The sequence below is a fragment of the Oculina patagonica genome, chromosome 1, assembly GCF_052425735.1.
Source record: "Oculina patagonica isolate OP01 chromosome 1, crgOcupat, whole genome shotgun sequence".
In the NCBI taxonomy this organism is placed as follows: domain Eukaryota; kingdom Metazoa; phylum Cnidaria; class Anthozoa; order Scleractinia; family Oculinidae; genus Oculina; species Oculina patagonica.
The window spans coordinates 38,655,664-38,675,264 of NC_135758.1; the positions used below are offsets into that span (position 1 = coordinate 38,655,664).

The window sequence follows — 19,601 nt, forward strand, 5'->3', positions numbered from 1 at the left end:
CTAGATCCATTGTCATGATAACAATTTGAGTTCGAATGTACAGGAAATCGGCTGTGCTTTTATTTTGGACTGAATGAGTGTACTTCTACACGTTCGATGACTTCCTAAATTGTTTTGCTGCAAAACACACATTTAAACACATTCCCGTGTTAAATTGGCAAAGATTTCTCTGGTAACTTTGAGCATCGAAATTTTCATGCAAAACCAACCTTGATTTGAGGCTCACTCACTTCTTTTGGAAGGTCAATCACTTTTTTCCCTTAAGACCCACTCTCGTTTTTTTTCTTATGTCTACTAGGAGAGAGCCCCAGCAACTTAACGACAAAGAAAGAAAAGAGGAAGGGTCTGGGATCATGACTGTTTCAATAAAAAGTTTAGACAAACCCTATGTTCAATACACACAGCCTCATCGTCATAATTCAAAGACGCTTTTTATTATAAATCATTTAAATTATTACGAGTATTAACTTAAATGGATATTTAAAAGGTTCAAGGTTCAACTGATCTCCCCGCAGATCGAAGTAAAGCATGCATGTAGAAACTGTAGACATGAAAGTTGCTTGGTATCAGCTGAACTCAATTCAGCAAGATAAGGTCAAATGTTTTGCAATGGCGAAGAAGTCGTCATCGCATGCAAACATGAAAAAAATAACTACGTCTGCAGCCATTTTAAAACAATGTAAAATCCATACACCATCCATATCAACACTTGGTGAGAAAATCTAAGGCTATTTTAAAAGTGAATGACTAAAGTACTCCAATGTTCAATTAAAAGAGATATTCGCGGCATAGCTAACTTGCTTTGTTCATAGCAATCACTAAAATCTATCTCATGCCACGGTCCACCATTCAACTGTGTTTATTACGAAATCGCGCAATATTCTTCTGTATCCTCAGATGGCTCCTGGTTAGAACCTTGTGCATCGGATGACTCTCTGCTAAACTCTTGTGGATCTTCAAATGGTCCCTTGCTGGACCCCTCTGCATCTTCAGATAATTCCTTGCGATATCCTTGTGGATCTTCAAATTGTCCCTTGCTGGACCCCTTTGCATCTTCAGATAATTCCTTGCGATATCCTTGTGGATCTTCAAATTGTCCCTTGCTGGACCCCTCTGCATCTTCAGATAATTCCTTGCGATATCCTTGTGGATCTTCAAATGGTCCCTTGCTGGACCCCTTTGCATCTTCAGATAATTCCTTGCGATATCCTTGTGGATCTTCAAATGGTCCCTTGCTGGACCCCTTTGCATCTTCAGATAATTCCTTGCGATATCCTTGTGGATCTTCAAATGATTCCTTGCTGGACCCCTCTGCATCTTCAGATAATTCCTTGCGATATCCTTGTGGATCTTCAAATTGTCCCTTGCTGGACCCCTCTGTATCTTCAGATAATTCCTTTCGATATCCTTGTGCATCTTCAAGTGATTCCCTGCTAGCCCCCTCTGTATCTTCAGATAATTCCTTTCGATATCCTTGTGCATCTTCAAGTGATTCTTTGCTAGACCCCTCTGTATCTTCAGATAATTTCTTGCGATACTCTTGTGCAGCTGCAGATGATTCTTCGCTAACCCCTTCCGCTGCATGTTCAGATGATTTCTTGCAATACCCTTCTGTATCCTCAGATGATCTCTTGCTAAGCCTCGCTGCATCTTCAGAAAACACCTTTCGATACCACTGTGCAGCCTCAGATAATCCCTTGCTGAGCCATTCTGCATGTTCAGATAACCTCTTACGATACCCTTTTGTACCCTCAGCTAATTTCTTGAAATACCCTTGTTCATCACCAGATGATTCCTTGAACTTCGTGCGAATATCAAGCCACAATGAAAACAATTCGAGGTCATCCACAAAGTCGTCGGCGTAAATTTTATTTAGGCTATGTCTGATCCGCCTTGTATGTCCCGTTATATCATCTACCACGTCAAGTGTATCGCATGTCACCTCGGTGTTGGGAGCTTCCAGTTTGGGGACTTTAGTTTTTGTACCCCTCTTTTTCTTTTGCGTTTTTGACTGATCTCCGACGCAACCCAGTATCTCTTTCATCTTTAAAATCATGAAGTTTCCAAGACTAAATTTTCCTTTGGAAAGTCGTCTAGCAGCACCATAATTTTGTATTAGGACGGAAATGAACAGATTGATGCAGATGAAATTCAGTCCCAGGTTCAAAACTAAAAAGTAAACTGGGCCAGTGACTGTACAGCAGTCGTGAAAATGGTCGACCCCGTCATTGACGACTCCCTGAACAATAAGAGTTTGTAAAGCATTGAAGGGCGAAGAAAAACCATAATAGTCCCTCCCAAACATAAGATATCCTACATGAATACACGTAATCATAAATACAACGAATCCAAGCGAGCAGTTGATGAGTTCCAAAGCCGATCTCTTCATTACATGGAACAAATGCTGCACATTGTGATTGAACTTCAGCAAATACAGTAACTTGAATGTGTTGAAGAACATCAGCAAGGACATTAATACTGACTCCATAACATCTAGAAAAACGCCTCTATCAAAGCTGATGAACTGAAAAATGTTCTCGCTGAGTTTCGCGGTGTTGACAAAGAGTTCTGTCTCCTTTAAAATGTGAGTAACAACAAAGCCAATGACTGTTACAATTTGCGCAAGTTCAAGCCAGTTGAGAAACTGTTTGAAGTAAAGTCGAATGTTTTGAATCATCTGCTTCGTATGCGTGACGACAAAGTAAATAATAAAAAACACCAGCAGCACTTGACAGAGAATAGTAACAGCGCTAAAACCACCGCCAATGTCGTACACGTGCATGGTACGAATCATGTGATTAGTAACCACGTAACCACTTGGTGAGAATTCAACAGGGATCCAAATTGTGCTGAACAAACTTACTTGAGAATTAAAAACCGTGAACTCAACAATTACAGCACTGGTGAGCCTGTCAATCCAGTTAAACGAGCTTAGCTCAGAGATTACTTTCAACGCTATGCTTCTGTCGTAACCCATCTCTGCCAGGTAACCTCCTTGACCATAACTGCCAAAAAGATGAAGTCGTCCCCACAAGGGAAGACTCTGTGTTTCCCTTGCTGATGAATAACGCCAGGCACTGGGGCATATCTGATAAAGAATGCTGAGTGACCTGTTTTCTGATGAGGAATATGGCCGCCATCTTGGTTGATAGAGGCTAGTCGTGTCCTCATTACTGTATGAATACGAAGCCACGCACGAGTTGAACAAGCCTTGTACCTCATCTACGACATCACAGGAATCTTTAATGAAAAGGAACTTAACATTATTAATTGAAAAGGAGAAAGCAGTATGAGTCAACAGGTGAATTCGATTACACAGATATTCAGATGTTGTAAGACTTTGGTCAACAAATGGCACGAAATGTATGCAGAAGCGATTAAGTTTCAAAAGGGGGCCTAAAATAATTTTCTGGGAAATTTTTCAAAAAAATTAATGTAAATAAAAATAGCTGACAACTTGTGCGTGATATGACTTATCCAACTGCATCTTACATTTTTGACATAAGAAGCAATATTAGTGATTGCATGAACTAACATTGTGAGGAACTGTTAGAATTCAAATTAATGTGAAAGGGTGCTTAAGGAGTCACAAGGGTGCAAATCATATACATTTTTTCGTAGATTTGTCCAATTGGACAACAGCAATATTTTTTTTTTCAAACATCTTCTGTTGTTTGAGGCTTGGAGGGCAATTCGCATGAACACAAAAGAATATCAAGTAGGCTGCAAAAGGTCTATGGGCTGCAATGGCTTTAAGCATCAGCTCCTTTATAATTAAAACCTCGATGTCCCCTTTGTTACCAAACCTTGCCTAGAAAAGAACACAGTCAACAAAAATAAAAAAAGATATCTTGGTAGGATTGTCAGCCAAAACAACTGTTAAATACCTTTTTTGACTCTCAGCTGTCTAAGACGTGGCATACCAACAAGGACCGCGTCACCATCGCCAACATACGGACTGGAGCTAGGTAATGCGAGTTCTTTTCCGTCCTCATAAAGCCCAGGTACTAGAACGTCTCGGACCCAGTCCCACGTGTTTAAGTGACTGGTAATCTGAAAGCACAAAAATTAGCAAAATTAGACTGGGCTGGGAGGTTGGGAAAACACAAAGGTAGTTTGAACCCCTCTTTCCCAAGACAATTCTTATTAAGATATAATGCGATGGGCTGAGAGCAGTGTCCAATGTACTGTGGAAATTAATACTGGTTTACTTTTATTGCATACTGAGCTCTGAAACTAGCTAAAAACCCTAACCCTCGCACTTTGGTTTGAGCAATCAAAGCAAACCGACACCAAACACGAATAAGCGCGTTTTGTGCATTTTCCCACACTTTGCACCGGTTGCGTTTTTACTAAGAGTTCTGATTGGTACATTGCGATATTTACGTTTCTTTTGATTGGTCTTTGTGTTGGTGAGTTACAAAAATCAGTAGCAAACATTCTGTCTGAAAGAGGTCTTTGTAAAAGAAAATAAAGCCTAAGAAAGATAAAGATGATAGTAACACGAATATCATTCTATACGATAAAGAGATTTTTGTTAGATATGTAAAATGACTTGAGTTTTCTTTTGTTAATTGTATGAGGAAACGGTCTCTCATTGGTTGTCTTATATATTTTAAAGGGGTCTACTCTCTTTATGGGGTTATCATATCCTCCGTATTCGTCTACGTCTACCTTTATTATACACGTACCTTGCTATGCTCTCCAAACGTTATGTTCATGGACGAAGTCATCAGATACCCATGCTCGCTACGTCCCCCGTAACAGACAACTATCAGAATCCACAAGTACACAATGTACGAAACTATATTTCTTAGAGCTGTATACATATACAGCTCTCGCATTCGTGTGGTCCTCGCATGGCGTAACTGTCTCTTGCTTGGCGGCTTCGGTATTTCAACATCTTCCTCTTCTTTGTCTAGCCCACTTAGTTTGATATCATCGACATCAATGACCATATCGGCATGGAAGGTCGTCTGAGTGGAGTGGTCAGCGCCTGCCTTCCAAATGTGCGACAGCATGAAGGCAACAACAATGATCCTTAGAGGCTCCGATACAAAAACGTCCATAAAAAGCGACATCCCAACTGAAATCAGCCACTCCTCGCTTGTTTCTGCACCCCACATTAAGCTGTAGAAGACGACAAAGGTAGCCGAGCAAACTGACGATAGAAAACACAGTAGCCAAGGAATAAATATAAACCAGTGCGGAAATGAAAATTCCCATTTCTTCTTTACAGGTTTCCTTGATGTACCAGTTGTATTAGGCAACTGTTTCTTCTCATTCCGTGATCTTGTGTGACAAAAGAGTTGCACGATCAGCAAATTCACAGGAATTATAACGATAAGACTCTGCACTCCAATGATAAACTCTCTGAGGTTTATGACAAAACGTCCCAGCTTAAGAGAGCCCTGTGTGCTGTCTGCCGTGATGTCAAACTGGTAGAACATGGCACTTGCCAGCATGGTGGTCAGCATCAGCGACAGGCAGCATGACAACCGCTGGACTCGAGTGAACCGGTGTCTTGGCGGTCTTGTAGCGACAGAAAACCACAAATGCTCATCACTGAATTCTTCAGCTATTCTATTCTGGACAAAGACCACAAAATCCATTCCTTTTTCGTCTGATGAAGTGCTACTAAGGGAGCGATCGACTAGACCATCACCTTTATCCACAGCCAGCCACATGAAGCACAGAAAGGACCACTGCTCCCGAGTCGACACGGCAAAGACCTTGATGTTGTTCAAAAACCACGAGGGACTGTTGCCTGAGTTATCGTGCCACACGCGTACGCGCCGAATGGGGCCAATATCGATAGGGATGGAGAGGATGAACGAGATCACGCTCCCTCTAGCGAACGGAATGCACGAGTCATCTTTCAAATGGTAGGGCCGACTACTACCCAACTCGCCCTCCAACATAATATACACGTTAGCAGTGGTGCCTGAGTTGCGCCAAATTCCCGTAGATATTTGGATCTCGTAGAAGTGACACGAAGCTGAGCGAATTCCTACGAATGCCTTCTTACCCACCTGTAGAAACAAACAGAAATGATTGAGACAAGTTAAAGTACATAAAGCTCTCAACATGTTATTCGGCATGCACTTAAAGAGAGGTTTGAGTTATTTTACTGCTCTTAGTGGAATATTTACTAAACAGCTACTGGAAATAGATACTTAAACTGTATGAATGAAGACAGTTCCGGTTTAATTACATTTATTGTAAAGATATCTGGGATTTTTTTTTATAATAAATTGTTTGCACTACATATATTATATGTTCGATTCTGAATTGTTTCTTTTTTTAACTGCAACGGCACTACTTTCAATACGATTTCTAACACTGAAAAAAAATCCTGCTTAAATAAAAAAAATCCACTTACTTTTAAAAGATCAAGCTTATCAACCTTTAGAGCCCATATCAGGAGCAGCAGATAAAGTCCAAATACACAGCTCACTGCTATTATAACAGCTACGTTTCCAGTGTCTGAAAGGCGTGTCAGCTCAGTGAATACTTTATCAAAATCTATGGGATTCGGCGCCACGAATAACTGACCTCCAAAAGAACTCAAGTGATTACAAGAGCAGTGAATGGAGTCTTGAGTCGTCGTTTCAGCTACCTAAAAGTAAAGAATCCATCCAATTAACAATTAATGCAAGGGTTTGATTTTAAAGGTACGGCATACGTAGGTTTGTACGTAGGGAGGGAGAAGGGGAGGGGCCTGCGAGGAGAGGTGAGACTGTTAGGATAATGCTGTTTAAGAGAGAGATGTCACGATATTTTAAGTCACTCAACTGATTCGTCTGATTTCTTCCAAAATGAAGGAAACCTTAGAATAATACATGTAGTTTTCCAACATAAAAAAACAAAACAATAAAGGAGCAATAAAAACACGAAAATGACCAAGGATGATTTCGACTGACGAAGATGGATTACGAACAACAAACTTGAAAAAAATTGCCAATTTTTTCTACATGCTTTGTCCGTGACGTAGCTCCTTTAATCCGAACAAAATGGAGGACGAGCGTGACACAACGTCTTGAAATAGTGCGCTACCGTTTTCTGCTAAAAAACAGTGAAAAACGAACAGGTACGATCGAGGTGGGGCGTTAATCAATTTACTTCTAAACAGGCGTAGTAACGTCTCCCTCTTACCGTGCATCCTTCATTTGTCCAGTTAGACGCTTCTTCGTTCCAATACAGACAAGCAGCCGGTATCACCTGCATGGTGTAATTTTCATCTCCTGTGAGGTATTGAGGCACGTGATAAGTGGCACTTGTGGTGGGCGGATCTTTGTACTGTACGCATGACCTTTTCGTCCGTCCACGGCCCGTACAACGCTTGACTCGAGAGATTCCAGAAATCCTTGATATAGCTGTTATCCCGATAAAGTAGTACCCTGTTTTCACAACGACATCACTGTTTACAAACACTACGTATGGATCGCGTGAGCAGTTGATGTAACTGGACGAGATATAAACGCACGATGAAAAGTCAGGTATGGTTACGTTGAGGTCACTTTTGCTAAGAGACGGTCGCTCTCCGTACTTAACAGACACTAAAAACTCTGTTGCGTTGTTTTCTGGACGCACCTTTAGTATCAGAGCCATGCCTGACTGCGTAACATTTATCTTGTGGAAAACGGTTCTGTTTCCTTTAACGTAATGGGATTGGGAACTGTTTGTTAAATCATGAGTGTTAGGTAGTTTGATAGATATCGGAGTTTCTAGTTCTGTCATATTAAGAAGATGTCCAGTGCTGTTCTTCAGTTCAAGGCTTGACACTCCTGTAGTCACTCGTGCTCCTGAGGGGTCCCACGTGAAAGGCATGAAGTTTGTTGTCGTCACCTGTCAGGTGCAGAGAAAAGAACATTTTAATCGTAACTTTCCAAACCAGTTTTGTCAATACGGTACTGCGTGATATCACATAACTAATTCACAATAGGAGAGCTTTTATCAGAACGGATGGACTATCATAAAAATATACGTAAGAAAGCAAATCACTACGCCAACCACGGGACATGGCTGAAAAAACTAACAGTAAAGCAATCAAAACTGGTAACGAGCAACTGCAACATGTAACACTTGTAGCAAGCGCAAAACTCGTAAAGTAACTTCTTTCAAAAACCAATTTTCCAAAACTACGGCAGAGTCGCTTTTCGAAACTTAATACGAGGCTTAACTAAAATATACCCGTAGGCACAATCGCTAGTTCTGAAAAAGTTGGAGGGTAAAAATAGAACTTCCTGCTATTATGGGATAAAAAGAAAACCGAATATAATCTAAATATTATGGGGTAAAAGGCTTATTTTTTTCATTGAAAAATATTTACAATTAAACCCAAACGTTTTCAACAAAAATCAACTATTACCATTGTTCATAGAATGAGCTATTGGTAATCAGTGCATGCGAGCTATTATAGATACAGGAGTATTTGCATTTCACTTATCACTACCTACCTGGCTATCCACAAATTTTGTACCATTACCAAATAAGTTTGGTACTAAAGGAAGAGCAAAACTACTTCCATTGCTTGACAAAATAGAACCAGCGAGCAAGTCAGGCTCCTCCCGGGACACGAGCAAAGACATGGACTGTGCTGACAGTTCACTCGGTGCCTCTCCGACGAGAGTTCGGGACAGGATCGTGCTTCCGACTTCCCCCAGAGAGTTAAAGATACCCCTCACTTGGTTTTTAGACTGAAAAAATACATGTCTTAATTATATTAATGCATAGCTTAATTATACAATACAATACAATACAATACAATACAATACAATACAATACAATACAATACAATACAATACAATAGTCGTTTAATGTGTCATACACTTAGCAATAAGTTAACAGGTATTCCACCTTAATTAGTTAAGAAAAAAAAATAAAAATAATGATAATAAGTGAATAAGTAAATAAAACTATATAAGTCAGGATGATGAGATAAAATCTAAAGTAATTATTATATATACAATATGCTGTACAATAAATGAGTCGATACTACTAAAATTAGGTTAAAAGGCCAGAAAGGTCAATTTTCATTATACTATTTTTAAAGGCCTTAAGAGATCTGTTGGTTCTGTACAAATCTGGAAGTAAGTTCCACAGCTTTGGCGCTAGGCAACGCCACGATTTGAGGCCGTAGGTGGTGGTGTTGACCCTTGGCTGTTTCAGGATGTCGGTTCCTCTCAGATCATATCTGACGTCTCTAAAATTCAATAACTTTTTAATGCTCTTGGGAGCGTGATCTTAATTGCTTTAAAAACCGCACAAACTATTTTTGCAAGTCTTTGACTTAACAATGAGGGTAATCCTATCTTATTGAGCAATTCATGGTAATGCGTTTGTTTTTCATTAAAAACGAATCGGAGGGCACGTTCGTTAACTTTTTCCAGTTTTGCAGTGGCACTTTTACTGCAGAAGTGCCAGGTCTCTGAGCAGTAGTTAAAGTGGGGAATAATGAATGCAAAATAGATGTTCTTTCTTGTTTCAAATGGGAGTATCTTCTTCATGCGCTTGAGTACGGCAACTTGCTGAGAGACTTTTGTGCATACTTTGGCTACATGCTTGTCAAATTTCAGTCACTCCTAGCATATCAAACTCTTCGGTAATTGGGATTTCAGTGTTTTCGCAGTAGAATCGAGGCTTGATCTGCGTCTTTCCCATCACGATTGCTTGGTATTTTGCTGGGTTTCTCTTCATACCATTATATTAGATCCCCTTGTATTTGTACTTAATTTTTAGCCTATTATTGCCATGTGTTCTATACATGAGCCTCTGGCTCGGATATGGAGGGCAACCTCATCCCGCGTTAATAAATTGATTGTGTTGTATTGTTTTGTATTGTGTCGTATCGTATGGTATTATTGTATATCCTTGATTATTTAATTTGCATGAATGAGTCAGCTGGCAACAATAGAGACAATCATTTAAAACTGAATTTTGATACGGAAGAACTCAGATGCTTTCCACTCGTTTATACGTCGTTTCGTTTATTCTATTCTTATTATTTCCTATTGCCAGTTTCATATCGCTGTATACATGTAATTTTACAAAACATCATACCTGAAGCTGTGCGTCAGTTTCTTCATAATCTGCGTCTCTTTTTGTCCTTCTTGTCAAGAGATCTGATAACAATGAAGTCCTTTTTCCAATGTTCCGTTTCTGGTATTTGCGAGAGTGTTGCGCATTGGCGGTTATGAAGTTGTCGCTGGGGTGAGAATCAGAATCGTATACTCTTGCCCCGTGTGACGACACTCTCAGCATGCTTCCGAGTCCAGTCAATAGGCTCTTTGCGCCATCAAATAGCGTTTCATAACTTTCCCCGGCTGTAGATTCTTTTTTCAACACTGCTGTCATCTTTTGGAGGGCTTCCGTAGCAGCTTTCTGAAACATACGGACATGGACCACAAATTAATAATCGGTTGTTCAATTATTGCTTCTTGAACTGGTCAACGTAGCTTAATATCAGCAGAAAATAATGTAAATAAATGGATGCAATTTCGCTGTCACTCCCAAAAGGGTACTTTCGAGATATCTAAGCTTTTAGTGCAAAACCTTTCGTTTAATTTTTACCTATATGTTCATTTTCATGAACAGCAATCTCTTTTTAAAAACGCAAAACGGAACTCATTCTGGGCTATTGCGGATGAACAAGTGTGAACACTGCGCCTAAGCCACTGCAAAAACAATTGCCACCTTAACAAGACAGCAGATAAGAGGTTAGTCACTAGAGTATCTAACAGTCAAAAATACCAAACATTCAAGTAAAAAAGCCTTTAACTCAGCGTTAGAAAAACACAAATTGTTTTTCGCTAAACTGATGTGGTGTAAATTACCTGCGCTTCGATCGTAACCTCATTGATAACCGAGGTGGCCTGGGCAATCACATTTGACACCTGCTGGACTCTGACGACAGTCTCTGCTTGGACAGCTGATAACTGCTGCACAATGCTGGATTTCATCTGCCAAGAAACAAATAACGATGAAGATGCGCAACGAAATGGTGTAGAGAGAAGCAAAAATATATTGTGTATCATTGTATTTACTGTATATTATTTACACGCACACGTTTTAACGAGCCTCGAAGCTCCGTTGTGTGGCGAAGGTAAATAAATAAAGTTTGTATTGTTTCGTGTACGTTTCTAGATTCTTGGCCCTACTGCCAAAGTTTCAAAAAGAGACTCGGTGCTAAAACTTTAATTAAACTTTAATTAAACTCCTTTTCGAAAAATTACGAGGGTCGTCTCTTTTTAAACCAGACGCAGTAGGCATTGGATTATATCCGAGATGTTTGTGATACAATCAAAACTTGGATAAAACTTTAATTATTATATCAGAAAACTTGTTGTTATGTTCGAGGAGTAATACATATAGCAATTTAGTCAGTATTTAGTTTTAAATAGAACATTCCTTCAAGAACACGTGAGTGGGTAATTTTTTTCCTGTTCGTTTTCACCAAACCGAATTGATTTATACTCAACTACTGACTATTCCTCGTTCGAAAATATTTTGCGTGAGCTCCCTGCGTTAGAACTACCCTGTTCTGCATAGCGAAACTTACCGCAATCCTTTTCTTTGTCAACTCATCCTGATTGTCCGTCTGAGTTTGCGCAGCAACATCAACGGCCGCAATGGCTGCTGTAGCCAATTGGACAGCACTTGACACGTCACCTGACTGGATTAAAGAGGTCAGTTCACTTTCTTCTCCAGTCGTAAGGTTTGCGACAACGTCCACCAAATTCGCCGCCTCGATGCTGGGTTCTAAAACCTGTTATTAAAACGAGAACAGCAACGAGTCAATCTATTAGAAAAATATACCATATATTGTTTTAGTATATCCTAAAACAGTGGTTAACGTTATTGGCGCGCTCTTGTTGGCTACTCAAACTCCGGATCCCAGGCTCCGGACATATTTTGCTATTCACCTCGGAGCAACTCGTGTGCAAAAATTGGAATCGTTAGAAATAATCCTTTTTGGGTATTTATTTCGGTGGATTATTTTTATTATTTTTGCCGGGGTTATTTTTTATCGGTTGCCGGTGGTTTATCCACAACTAGCCACCTCCACATCGGTAAACAGTTGTTAATTAATCGATGATGGCAACTAAAGGAAGTAATAAAGGGAATGCGGAGAGTGAAGGTGGTACATCAGTGATTATTATTTTTCATTATGTTCAGTTTGAAGTCTTCTTACCTGGACAGGAGTCCTTACTTCCGTGAACGCCCCAAACATGTCAGCCACTCTTACTCGAAAGTCAATAGTAAAGTTGTTTGTTTTCTCCCCAGCGGGAAGCTTTGCCTCTTTACTGCTTTTCACTCCTTTGTAGACCACATTAAGAAGTTCATTATTTGTGAAGTAAACGAATTCGTACTGCAATGGAAGATCAGTATCCTGCCAATCAGTACACGCAAAAGTAAAATCTGTTGTAAGAGTGACCCCGGATAGAGGGCTGACGCTGCACGTTCCCCCGGCTGGAGGGCTGTTGGCGGTGACCTGGTACTCGGAATATCCCGGATATCCACCTTGCCGTTTGGCAGTCAATACAAACTTGTACCGAACATTTGGCGTCAATATTCCAGGGTAAGTGACAAGTGTTGTTGACGACAATCTGGTACTTATCAACTCTTGAACTTCTGAGACTTCAACCCATTGGGTCATGTTGGAAGTGTTGTTTGTGTCTTTGAAGAGGGACCATTTGTAAGTGAGGGTGCCTCCACATGAGGTACCAGAACAGAGGCCTTGCAGAGCCATTCTGCCAGATGGGTTCATTTTGACATCACAGTTGTCCACACATCTGACAAGTCAGTACAAAATATCACATAATAACCTGAATGACCTGACATTAGGTGGTGTCAGAGATAACCAAATAAGTAACACGAGAATGAAAAAAACGACATAGATACTTGGCTATTCGATTGGGTTTGGAAATCAAATGCAGTTGAACTCACACAAATGCTCTGGTTCGATTGTGTTTGATAACTAAACTTAATCGAACATAATAATTTAATAAGGTTTGACTGGGTTCAATTAAGTTTAATTACCAAACAGCTTTATTATTTATGCTGGGATACTAGAATGATCAAGCTGCCTCGTAATGAAAGCAGGTTCTATGCTAGTTGTAAGTGTACTAGAATCCAAGAAGTTTTGAAACTCAATAACCATAATATATGTACATAACTTGAATAGATTAAAGTTAAAAATAGTAAATAAATTGTCATGCTTGCTTTAAAAAGTATTTTGTTGATTGAACCATGCACTTTTGTCTGTCAAAGTTATATTATCTCACAAATGGTGGAATTATGTTTTCAGCTTGGTGATTGGGAAAGTGTTCACTTAAGCCTTTTAATTATCAAATTTTCTTATTAAGACTGACTTGATGAGCTATTTCGTTATATAACTATTTTCTTTAAGAAAAATATTTAACCTACCGGATGTGTACTTCTGGTGGATCACCTGGAACAATAAAAACTTCTTGAGTGTATTCAGCTTGTCTCTGGTCTTTCTTAACAAACACTGTTAGAAAGTATGAACTGTTCTCCACCATAAGGCTACTGTTTACTTTGAGCACAGGTTCACTGGATTCTACCTCGACATCACTAGTGTTATAACACCCTTCGTGATGAGAGTTGTTAAGATCTTGCTGTGACTCTCGCCTGCACAGCCATGTAAAATTCAGACCTGAAATGGTGTGAACGAACATGAAGATTCAAGAGCAAGGATAATAATAAATATGTTATCATATTGAAATAAAATAATTCATTAACCAATTCAATAAATAAATTATTAATTTGCTAGCTGGCTCTTACCAATAATTTTTTTATTTTATTTGCAATCCTTTCTGTATTAAGTAATTAACAAAATAATAATCACAGATTCATTTTCTCACTCTTACTGGCTCACTCATTTTCCCATTCTTTCATCCACCAATCCTGACCATTCATTGATTGATTCAGTCAGTCAGTCAGTCATTCAGTCAGTCAGTCAGTCAGTCAGTCAGTCAGTCAGTCATTTCCTCATCCAATTCCTTTATTTAAAATTAGGGGCCAAGTTAGTAACTGCAGTATCTCAAAATTGCACTGTAAGTGTTATCATAATCATCACTTCAGAGTTAATGAACCAAACTAAGATAATTTATCTGATCACTTTTGGGAGTTATAAGGGTTCAAAATAGAACAAATTATACTTACTTGATAACTGCTGGTTCTCGTCATCAGGGTCATATGACATGGAAGCATTAAAAACCAAAGTTTTGTTGAATCCTCTGACTACCTTGCTGCCTCCAGCAATGAATGCAACTAAAGGACTGCTGATTACCTTGAAATAACCTTGACCGACCCCAAACACTGGTGTCCCCAGCATGTTGACTGTAAGTCGTACCAAGTAAACACCTATTGGTAATGAATGTGGGGTGATTCGCAACTCTGAGGAACTGTTTCTTGAAAGAACTGGTGATTCTTCTGCATCCAGTTGGTAAACATTCCAGATGAATGTGGTTCTGTGGGACAACTCACAATCCAGACTGACGTCTGACTGGATTAAAAACTGGCTGGAACGGCGAATGCCCAAGGCTGAAGAAACATCCGGTGATAAATTTGGAAGACTCACATTTGGGCTGTGACATGGAAGACCTAAAGTGAAAACAAAATAATGAATTTTTGACAGATCTGGATCATGGTTAAGCACATTTTGCCAATTATAATTAATCATAAATAAATAAATTTAAATAACTCAATAACTTACCGTATTTATTAGATAATTTGAGCGCCCCAGGCGCTTATTAAATTTTTTGACCTTGAGGGTGGGGCGCTTATTCAAGGTGGGTGCTTATTCAAGGCTGGGTGCTTATTAAATTTCCACAATTTTCAGCAAGTAGTAAGTTTATATCGCAACAAACAAACAATAAACTTCTTTAAAACTGTAAAATATTAGGATCTTATCTTCGAGATAATCTCAAAGTACTTCTTAAACAACTTCAGTCTCATTGTCACTAAGAAATATAAATCAATACTCCTCCTGTGTACTTATTTTTTTGTGCAGTGGAGAGTGGGGGTGGGGGTGGGCGCCGGCTGGTCGCTTCTTAAATTTTTGGACCTTGAGAGTGGGCACTTATTCGAGGTGGGCGATTATTCGAGGCTGGGCGCTTATTAAATTCTTACCATTTTTAGCAAGTAGTACATTAATTTTGCAAGAAAACAAAGTATAATAACTAAACGTGAAGATGTACCAAAGCTGAATTTTAACTGTTCATGGAAAGTTTCAGTAAAAAACTAAATAAACTCGGTCGTCTCTTAGTATTGCGTAGTCAATTTCACTTTCAACTTCAATAATAATCAGTACTCCTCCTGTGCCCTCTTTTTAGGTTGGGCGCTTATTTGAATAAATAGGGTAAATAAATATATATAAGGGAAGGAAGCAAGAATTCAATAAGGTAGGCCGGGAGAGAAGGAAGGAATGAAACTTGCAATAAAATGAACAGTGGTTAATCTAGAAAACTTGCTTGACTGAAAAGTAATCTAAAATTTGAAAAAAGTTAGCAAAAAGTTGGCAAAATCATGGCTAGATTTTCCAATTAGTGAATACAGGTGGTAAATTTCACTTACCACTCATGAAGCTTGCACAGAATAAACCAGTGAAATTCACAGCACATTCACAGTGAAACAAATTATTTGTGAAGTCATTTGGTACTGGGTCAAAAATACATGTTCCTCCATTAAGGCATGGACCAGAATCACAAGGATCATCTGTAAAATGAACATCATGCTTGAAACATGTAAGAGATGTATATTACACATAAAACAAAAGATTTCCATTATGTAATAAATGACAAGCAGTTCCAATCATTTTTTAAATTAGATTTAACAATTTTCAACTTACATGTCTGAGCTATTATTGGATCTGAATAAACTCCAACACCCCCATCTGTAACTCCAGCAACTTCAATTCTGTATTCAGTGTCTTTTTCAAGGTTAGTTAAATTGGCCTCTCTGCCCGTGGGCTGCCAAGCAGAGATGGACAGGTATTTAACTTCACTGTATGATCCATTGCTGAAAGTCTGTCCATATTTCACTTTGTATTGTGCTATTATTCCACCACTTGAAGCTTTAGGAACTTTATCCCACTTCACAGTGATTGATGTTGGACCCACATAACCCAGTCGCACATTAGCTGGAGGAGCAGTGGGCGCTGGGGAATAAAAAGTGTTTACACATCTGTTTTATTCATACAGTCATTTAACAACAAATGCATGAGAGTATACCTTAAGGTTACTATTTTTAGTGGCTACTAATTTTAACGATTTTTTCAGTTTTTCAGTGGAAGATTTAGCAGCTATTAAATTTAGCAATTTTCCGAAAAAATTAAAAAGTAAGTAATTCGTGTAAACCAGTTTTTAATGAACATATAGCTTAGATGGAAATAAATGTTCAGGGCTCCTGGTAAAGGACAAACTTAGTTGAAATTGAACGAACATTTGCATTGCCAGAAACAACAAAATAATCGGCATCTATTTTAAAAAGAATTTTTCAAGTCGACTATTCTTAATTGAGTTTCCCTTGGGGTGGGAAGGGGGGTTCTTAAATTTAACGAGTATTAATATTTAATAATATTAATATTTAACTCACTAAAATCGCTAAAATTAGTAGCCGCTAACAATAGTAACCTTAAAGTTGTATTGTCCATAATTATCACTTGGGTGGTCTGAACCACTTCTTGTTACTTTTGCTACCAGTTCTTAACCCTCCCTTTGCAGTTCCTGCCTTTTACCGGTAGTGCTTTTTTACACAATGCTCTCGAAATTTTTTCTGCTTCCAGCCACCTTGGGAATCCCACTTTCCACCATCAGTTCGCCAACTTCCTTCAGTTTCCACTCCTCTAATACTTCAAGGCTTCCACCCCATTTTCCTCCCCACCATTATTTAATTGTTTTGCAGGAAGCTCAAGAAGGTAATGATTAGAAATAAAAATAAAATATTTTTGTTCATGTCAAAACATTTCTTTAGCCCCCAGGGGAGGGGAGGGGGTACTCGGGATTTCAAGTTACTGGGATGATCAATACCTAAATAAATACCGAGATCAAAAATTTACCCCTCAAAAACCAACAGCAAAACACATATGTACAGAACTGCACAGCCAAGGCACTACCACAAATCTTTAGATTGAGATTGTTTTTAATACCCCAAAACATCCCTACTTAAAAAAAATACTTGCCAAACTTTCTACCCAAAAAAATCCCGTAATCTATGCAACTGGCGAGTTTGACAATACCAATTAATTACCATAAACTGAAAAAAAATTAACTGTGAATACAAACTGTGCTGGGTTTGTTTTGATAGGTATAGGTCTGAAAATATACATTGTTTCTTTTAGTCTGAAATTATAGAGGCAAAAATGTAAGAAGTTGATGTGTACAAATTGAATTTTGTACATAATACATTTCTGTAAGTTCTATAATTAATAATCATGTAAAGCATCTATCAGTGTTAAGTCTGGACAGGGCAGGGGATGTGGACAAGCATTGCATAGGCAGACATTAAAACATGCTCAAATTTTTAGGTTAAAACGCATCACTCTAGGGCATTCGTGGATGGACAAAAAGTCACTAAACATTAATAAAAACTTGATACATAGTCAGTTATGGTGGTCAAAATCCTCCATTACAGGAAGATAATTGGTGTCAAATCCCTGACCTATATCTGGTCTCTCCCCTTATCCAGGTTAACATTAACAGGTGCATAATTGGGTAAACAATAAACATCATTCTTACTTCTATCTGGTTCACTGTCGTTTGCCATGACTTTAATAGTCACGTACATAATGAAGATGACAATGCCAATGAACTTCATGTTTTATTGTGTCGTTGACTCTCAGAGCAACAACGTTCAATGAACATTCATCCAAGCTAGAGACTCCCTGGCATGGCTCTACAATAATGTCTTGATCTCCACAAAGTTTCTGGAATCGAGTTTAAAGCAGAGAAAGTCGAGCATATTAAATGCTAAGATTCTAAAAATGTCTCTCAGCTTAGACATGTAATTGTATTTTTTCTACTTAGCAAAAAACTGTGGTGTAATTACTATCGACTTATTTAGAAAACAATCTTAGAACACCAAGAGGAAGCTGGGTATCAACCGAATTCTTGAAATCTTTTATAGCATATTTTGGGAAAAAAGTGCGAAAAGAACTTGGCGAGAACTTTCCGAAGTTGTTATTCATTTCGACCCTTTCCACCCATGGCCAGAGACACTCGTCGACAGTTTTAGTACACTTAGTGGTATTTATAACAAACCTGGGCCATTATTAAAGTTTCCGTTAACACTTTTAACACAAAATGTCCGCTCGTGTTCCCTGAACTATCAGAGAACAACATTTTGAGTGTAGCTCAAAATTGAGTATAGCTTCTATATACAAGTTTACCGGTATATTGCTTCTAAAATGTTAAATTTTCGTCAGCTTTTCTCATTCATTTCTAACCTCTTAACGCGTTATTAAAGAAAACTAGAAGCTTATCACTTCTTCTGCAATGATTCGATTAGCTTCTTGTTCGACGCCGTTTAATAACCAGGAGATCGATGCAAAACGTCTTTTAATTATCAGACTACAAAAAGTCAAAGCACTACTCAGAGCTTCATTTGTCATAAAAGGATACTAGAGAAATTAAGCAACATACCTCTTACCTGTAAAGCGGCGAAACCGTCGAAAAATAAAGTCTTACATGCCCCTTTTCTGTGAAAACATCTTTGCTGCTTTTTCCTCTCTATCGAGTTTGTAAGCGCGGGCGAGCCGCGGGAAAATGGCGGGAAATTCCATCTCGTCCCCAGATCCCTTCGATTTTTCTTAAGCATGGACCATGGCATGGACCAAGCCGTGAAGGGGCCAGGAAACTTTTTGGGCCTGCAAAGCCATTTTAGCTATCTCTATCTTAAAAACAGGGAATTTATAGGCCTGAAACTTCGTATGAAGAGAACCTCTGTTCATATTAAAATATTTGCGAATATAAGTCAGCTCTATCTGTAATCATAAGGTTTGAGATTTTGCTATATGGCTTTCGGGTGCGAAAATTTTCGGGACCTTCGAGATTCGGGCCCAAGCCCACCATTTTACCTACTATTGATATTCTATAAAGGCAAACATTACAGTTTTTGAAAAGGCCGGATAGCACCAGAATGTAAGGTAGTTCTCGAATTTCAACGTTTTCATTTCGAGAAACACGCTCAGACGAATGCTTGCATACGCGCAACAACTGTCAAAATTCATTTCGATTGTTTACGTTTCACTTTGGGCTGAACAAAGGTGGTTGAGGTCCCGTCCACGCATACGTTTCAATGAGCTTTTGGTTATTATCAATTTTAAAACGATGAGAATGCTAACCTAAGAACCTGTCACATGTGTAGACAAGTGGCGGATCTAGCAGAGGGTCCCTCACCTTATTTTCAGGCTAACCCAAGGCCTGTATGGTTAAAGGGTGGGCCCCTCTCTTATTCTTGGAGTCTGAATGATCGGGGCCCAAATTACCTGAAGGTCTGGATCCGCCACTGAAGACTGAGAGAAAGGGCAACCAAGCGTAACGTTATCTTACCGGAAACGTGCATTTAAAACACACATG

At 38.9% G+C, this 19,601-nt stretch overlaps 1 protein-coding gene across 1 annotated transcript; it reads right to left on the bottom strand.

The window, feature by feature from the left end:
• Positions 1-862: 862 nt before the first annotated feature.
• LOC144629666 (polycystin family receptor for egg jelly-like) lies at positions 863-18,742 on the bottom strand. The gene is made up of 16 exons (XM_078487897.1): positions 18,673-18,742; positions 17,763-17,950; positions 15,875-16,183; positions 15,601-15,741; positions 14,188-14,628; positions 13,429-13,678; positions 12,194-12,794; positions 11,561-11,767; positions 10,836-10,961; positions 10,063-10,383; positions 8,460-8,699; positions 7,156-7,848; positions 6,383-6,619; positions 4,692-6,032; positions 3,888-4,053; positions 863-3,240 (listed from the first exon to the last, which is right to left on the bottom strand). Exons 2-16 carry the CDS (start codon positions 17,839-17,841, stop codon positions 863-865), a joined length of 7,530 nt encoding a protein of 2,509 aa, XP_078344023.1. The 5' UTR covers positions 17,842-17,950; positions 18,673-18,742.
• Positions 18,743-19,601: the final 859 nt, after the last annotated feature.

Coding starts and splice junctions, on each gene's coding strand:
- LOC144629666 (XM_078487897.1), bottom strand. CDS start 17,841: ATGAAGTTCATTGGCATTGTCATCTTCATTATGTACGTGACTATTAAA. Junction 16,184..17,762: donor CGACAGTGAACCAGATAGAA/GTAAGAATGATG, acceptor TTTATTCCCCAG/CGCCCACTGCTCCTCCAGCT. Junction 15,742..15,874: donor TCCAATAATAGCTCAGACAT/GTAAGTTGAAAA, acceptor TTCATTTTACAG/ATGATCCTTGTGATTCTGGT.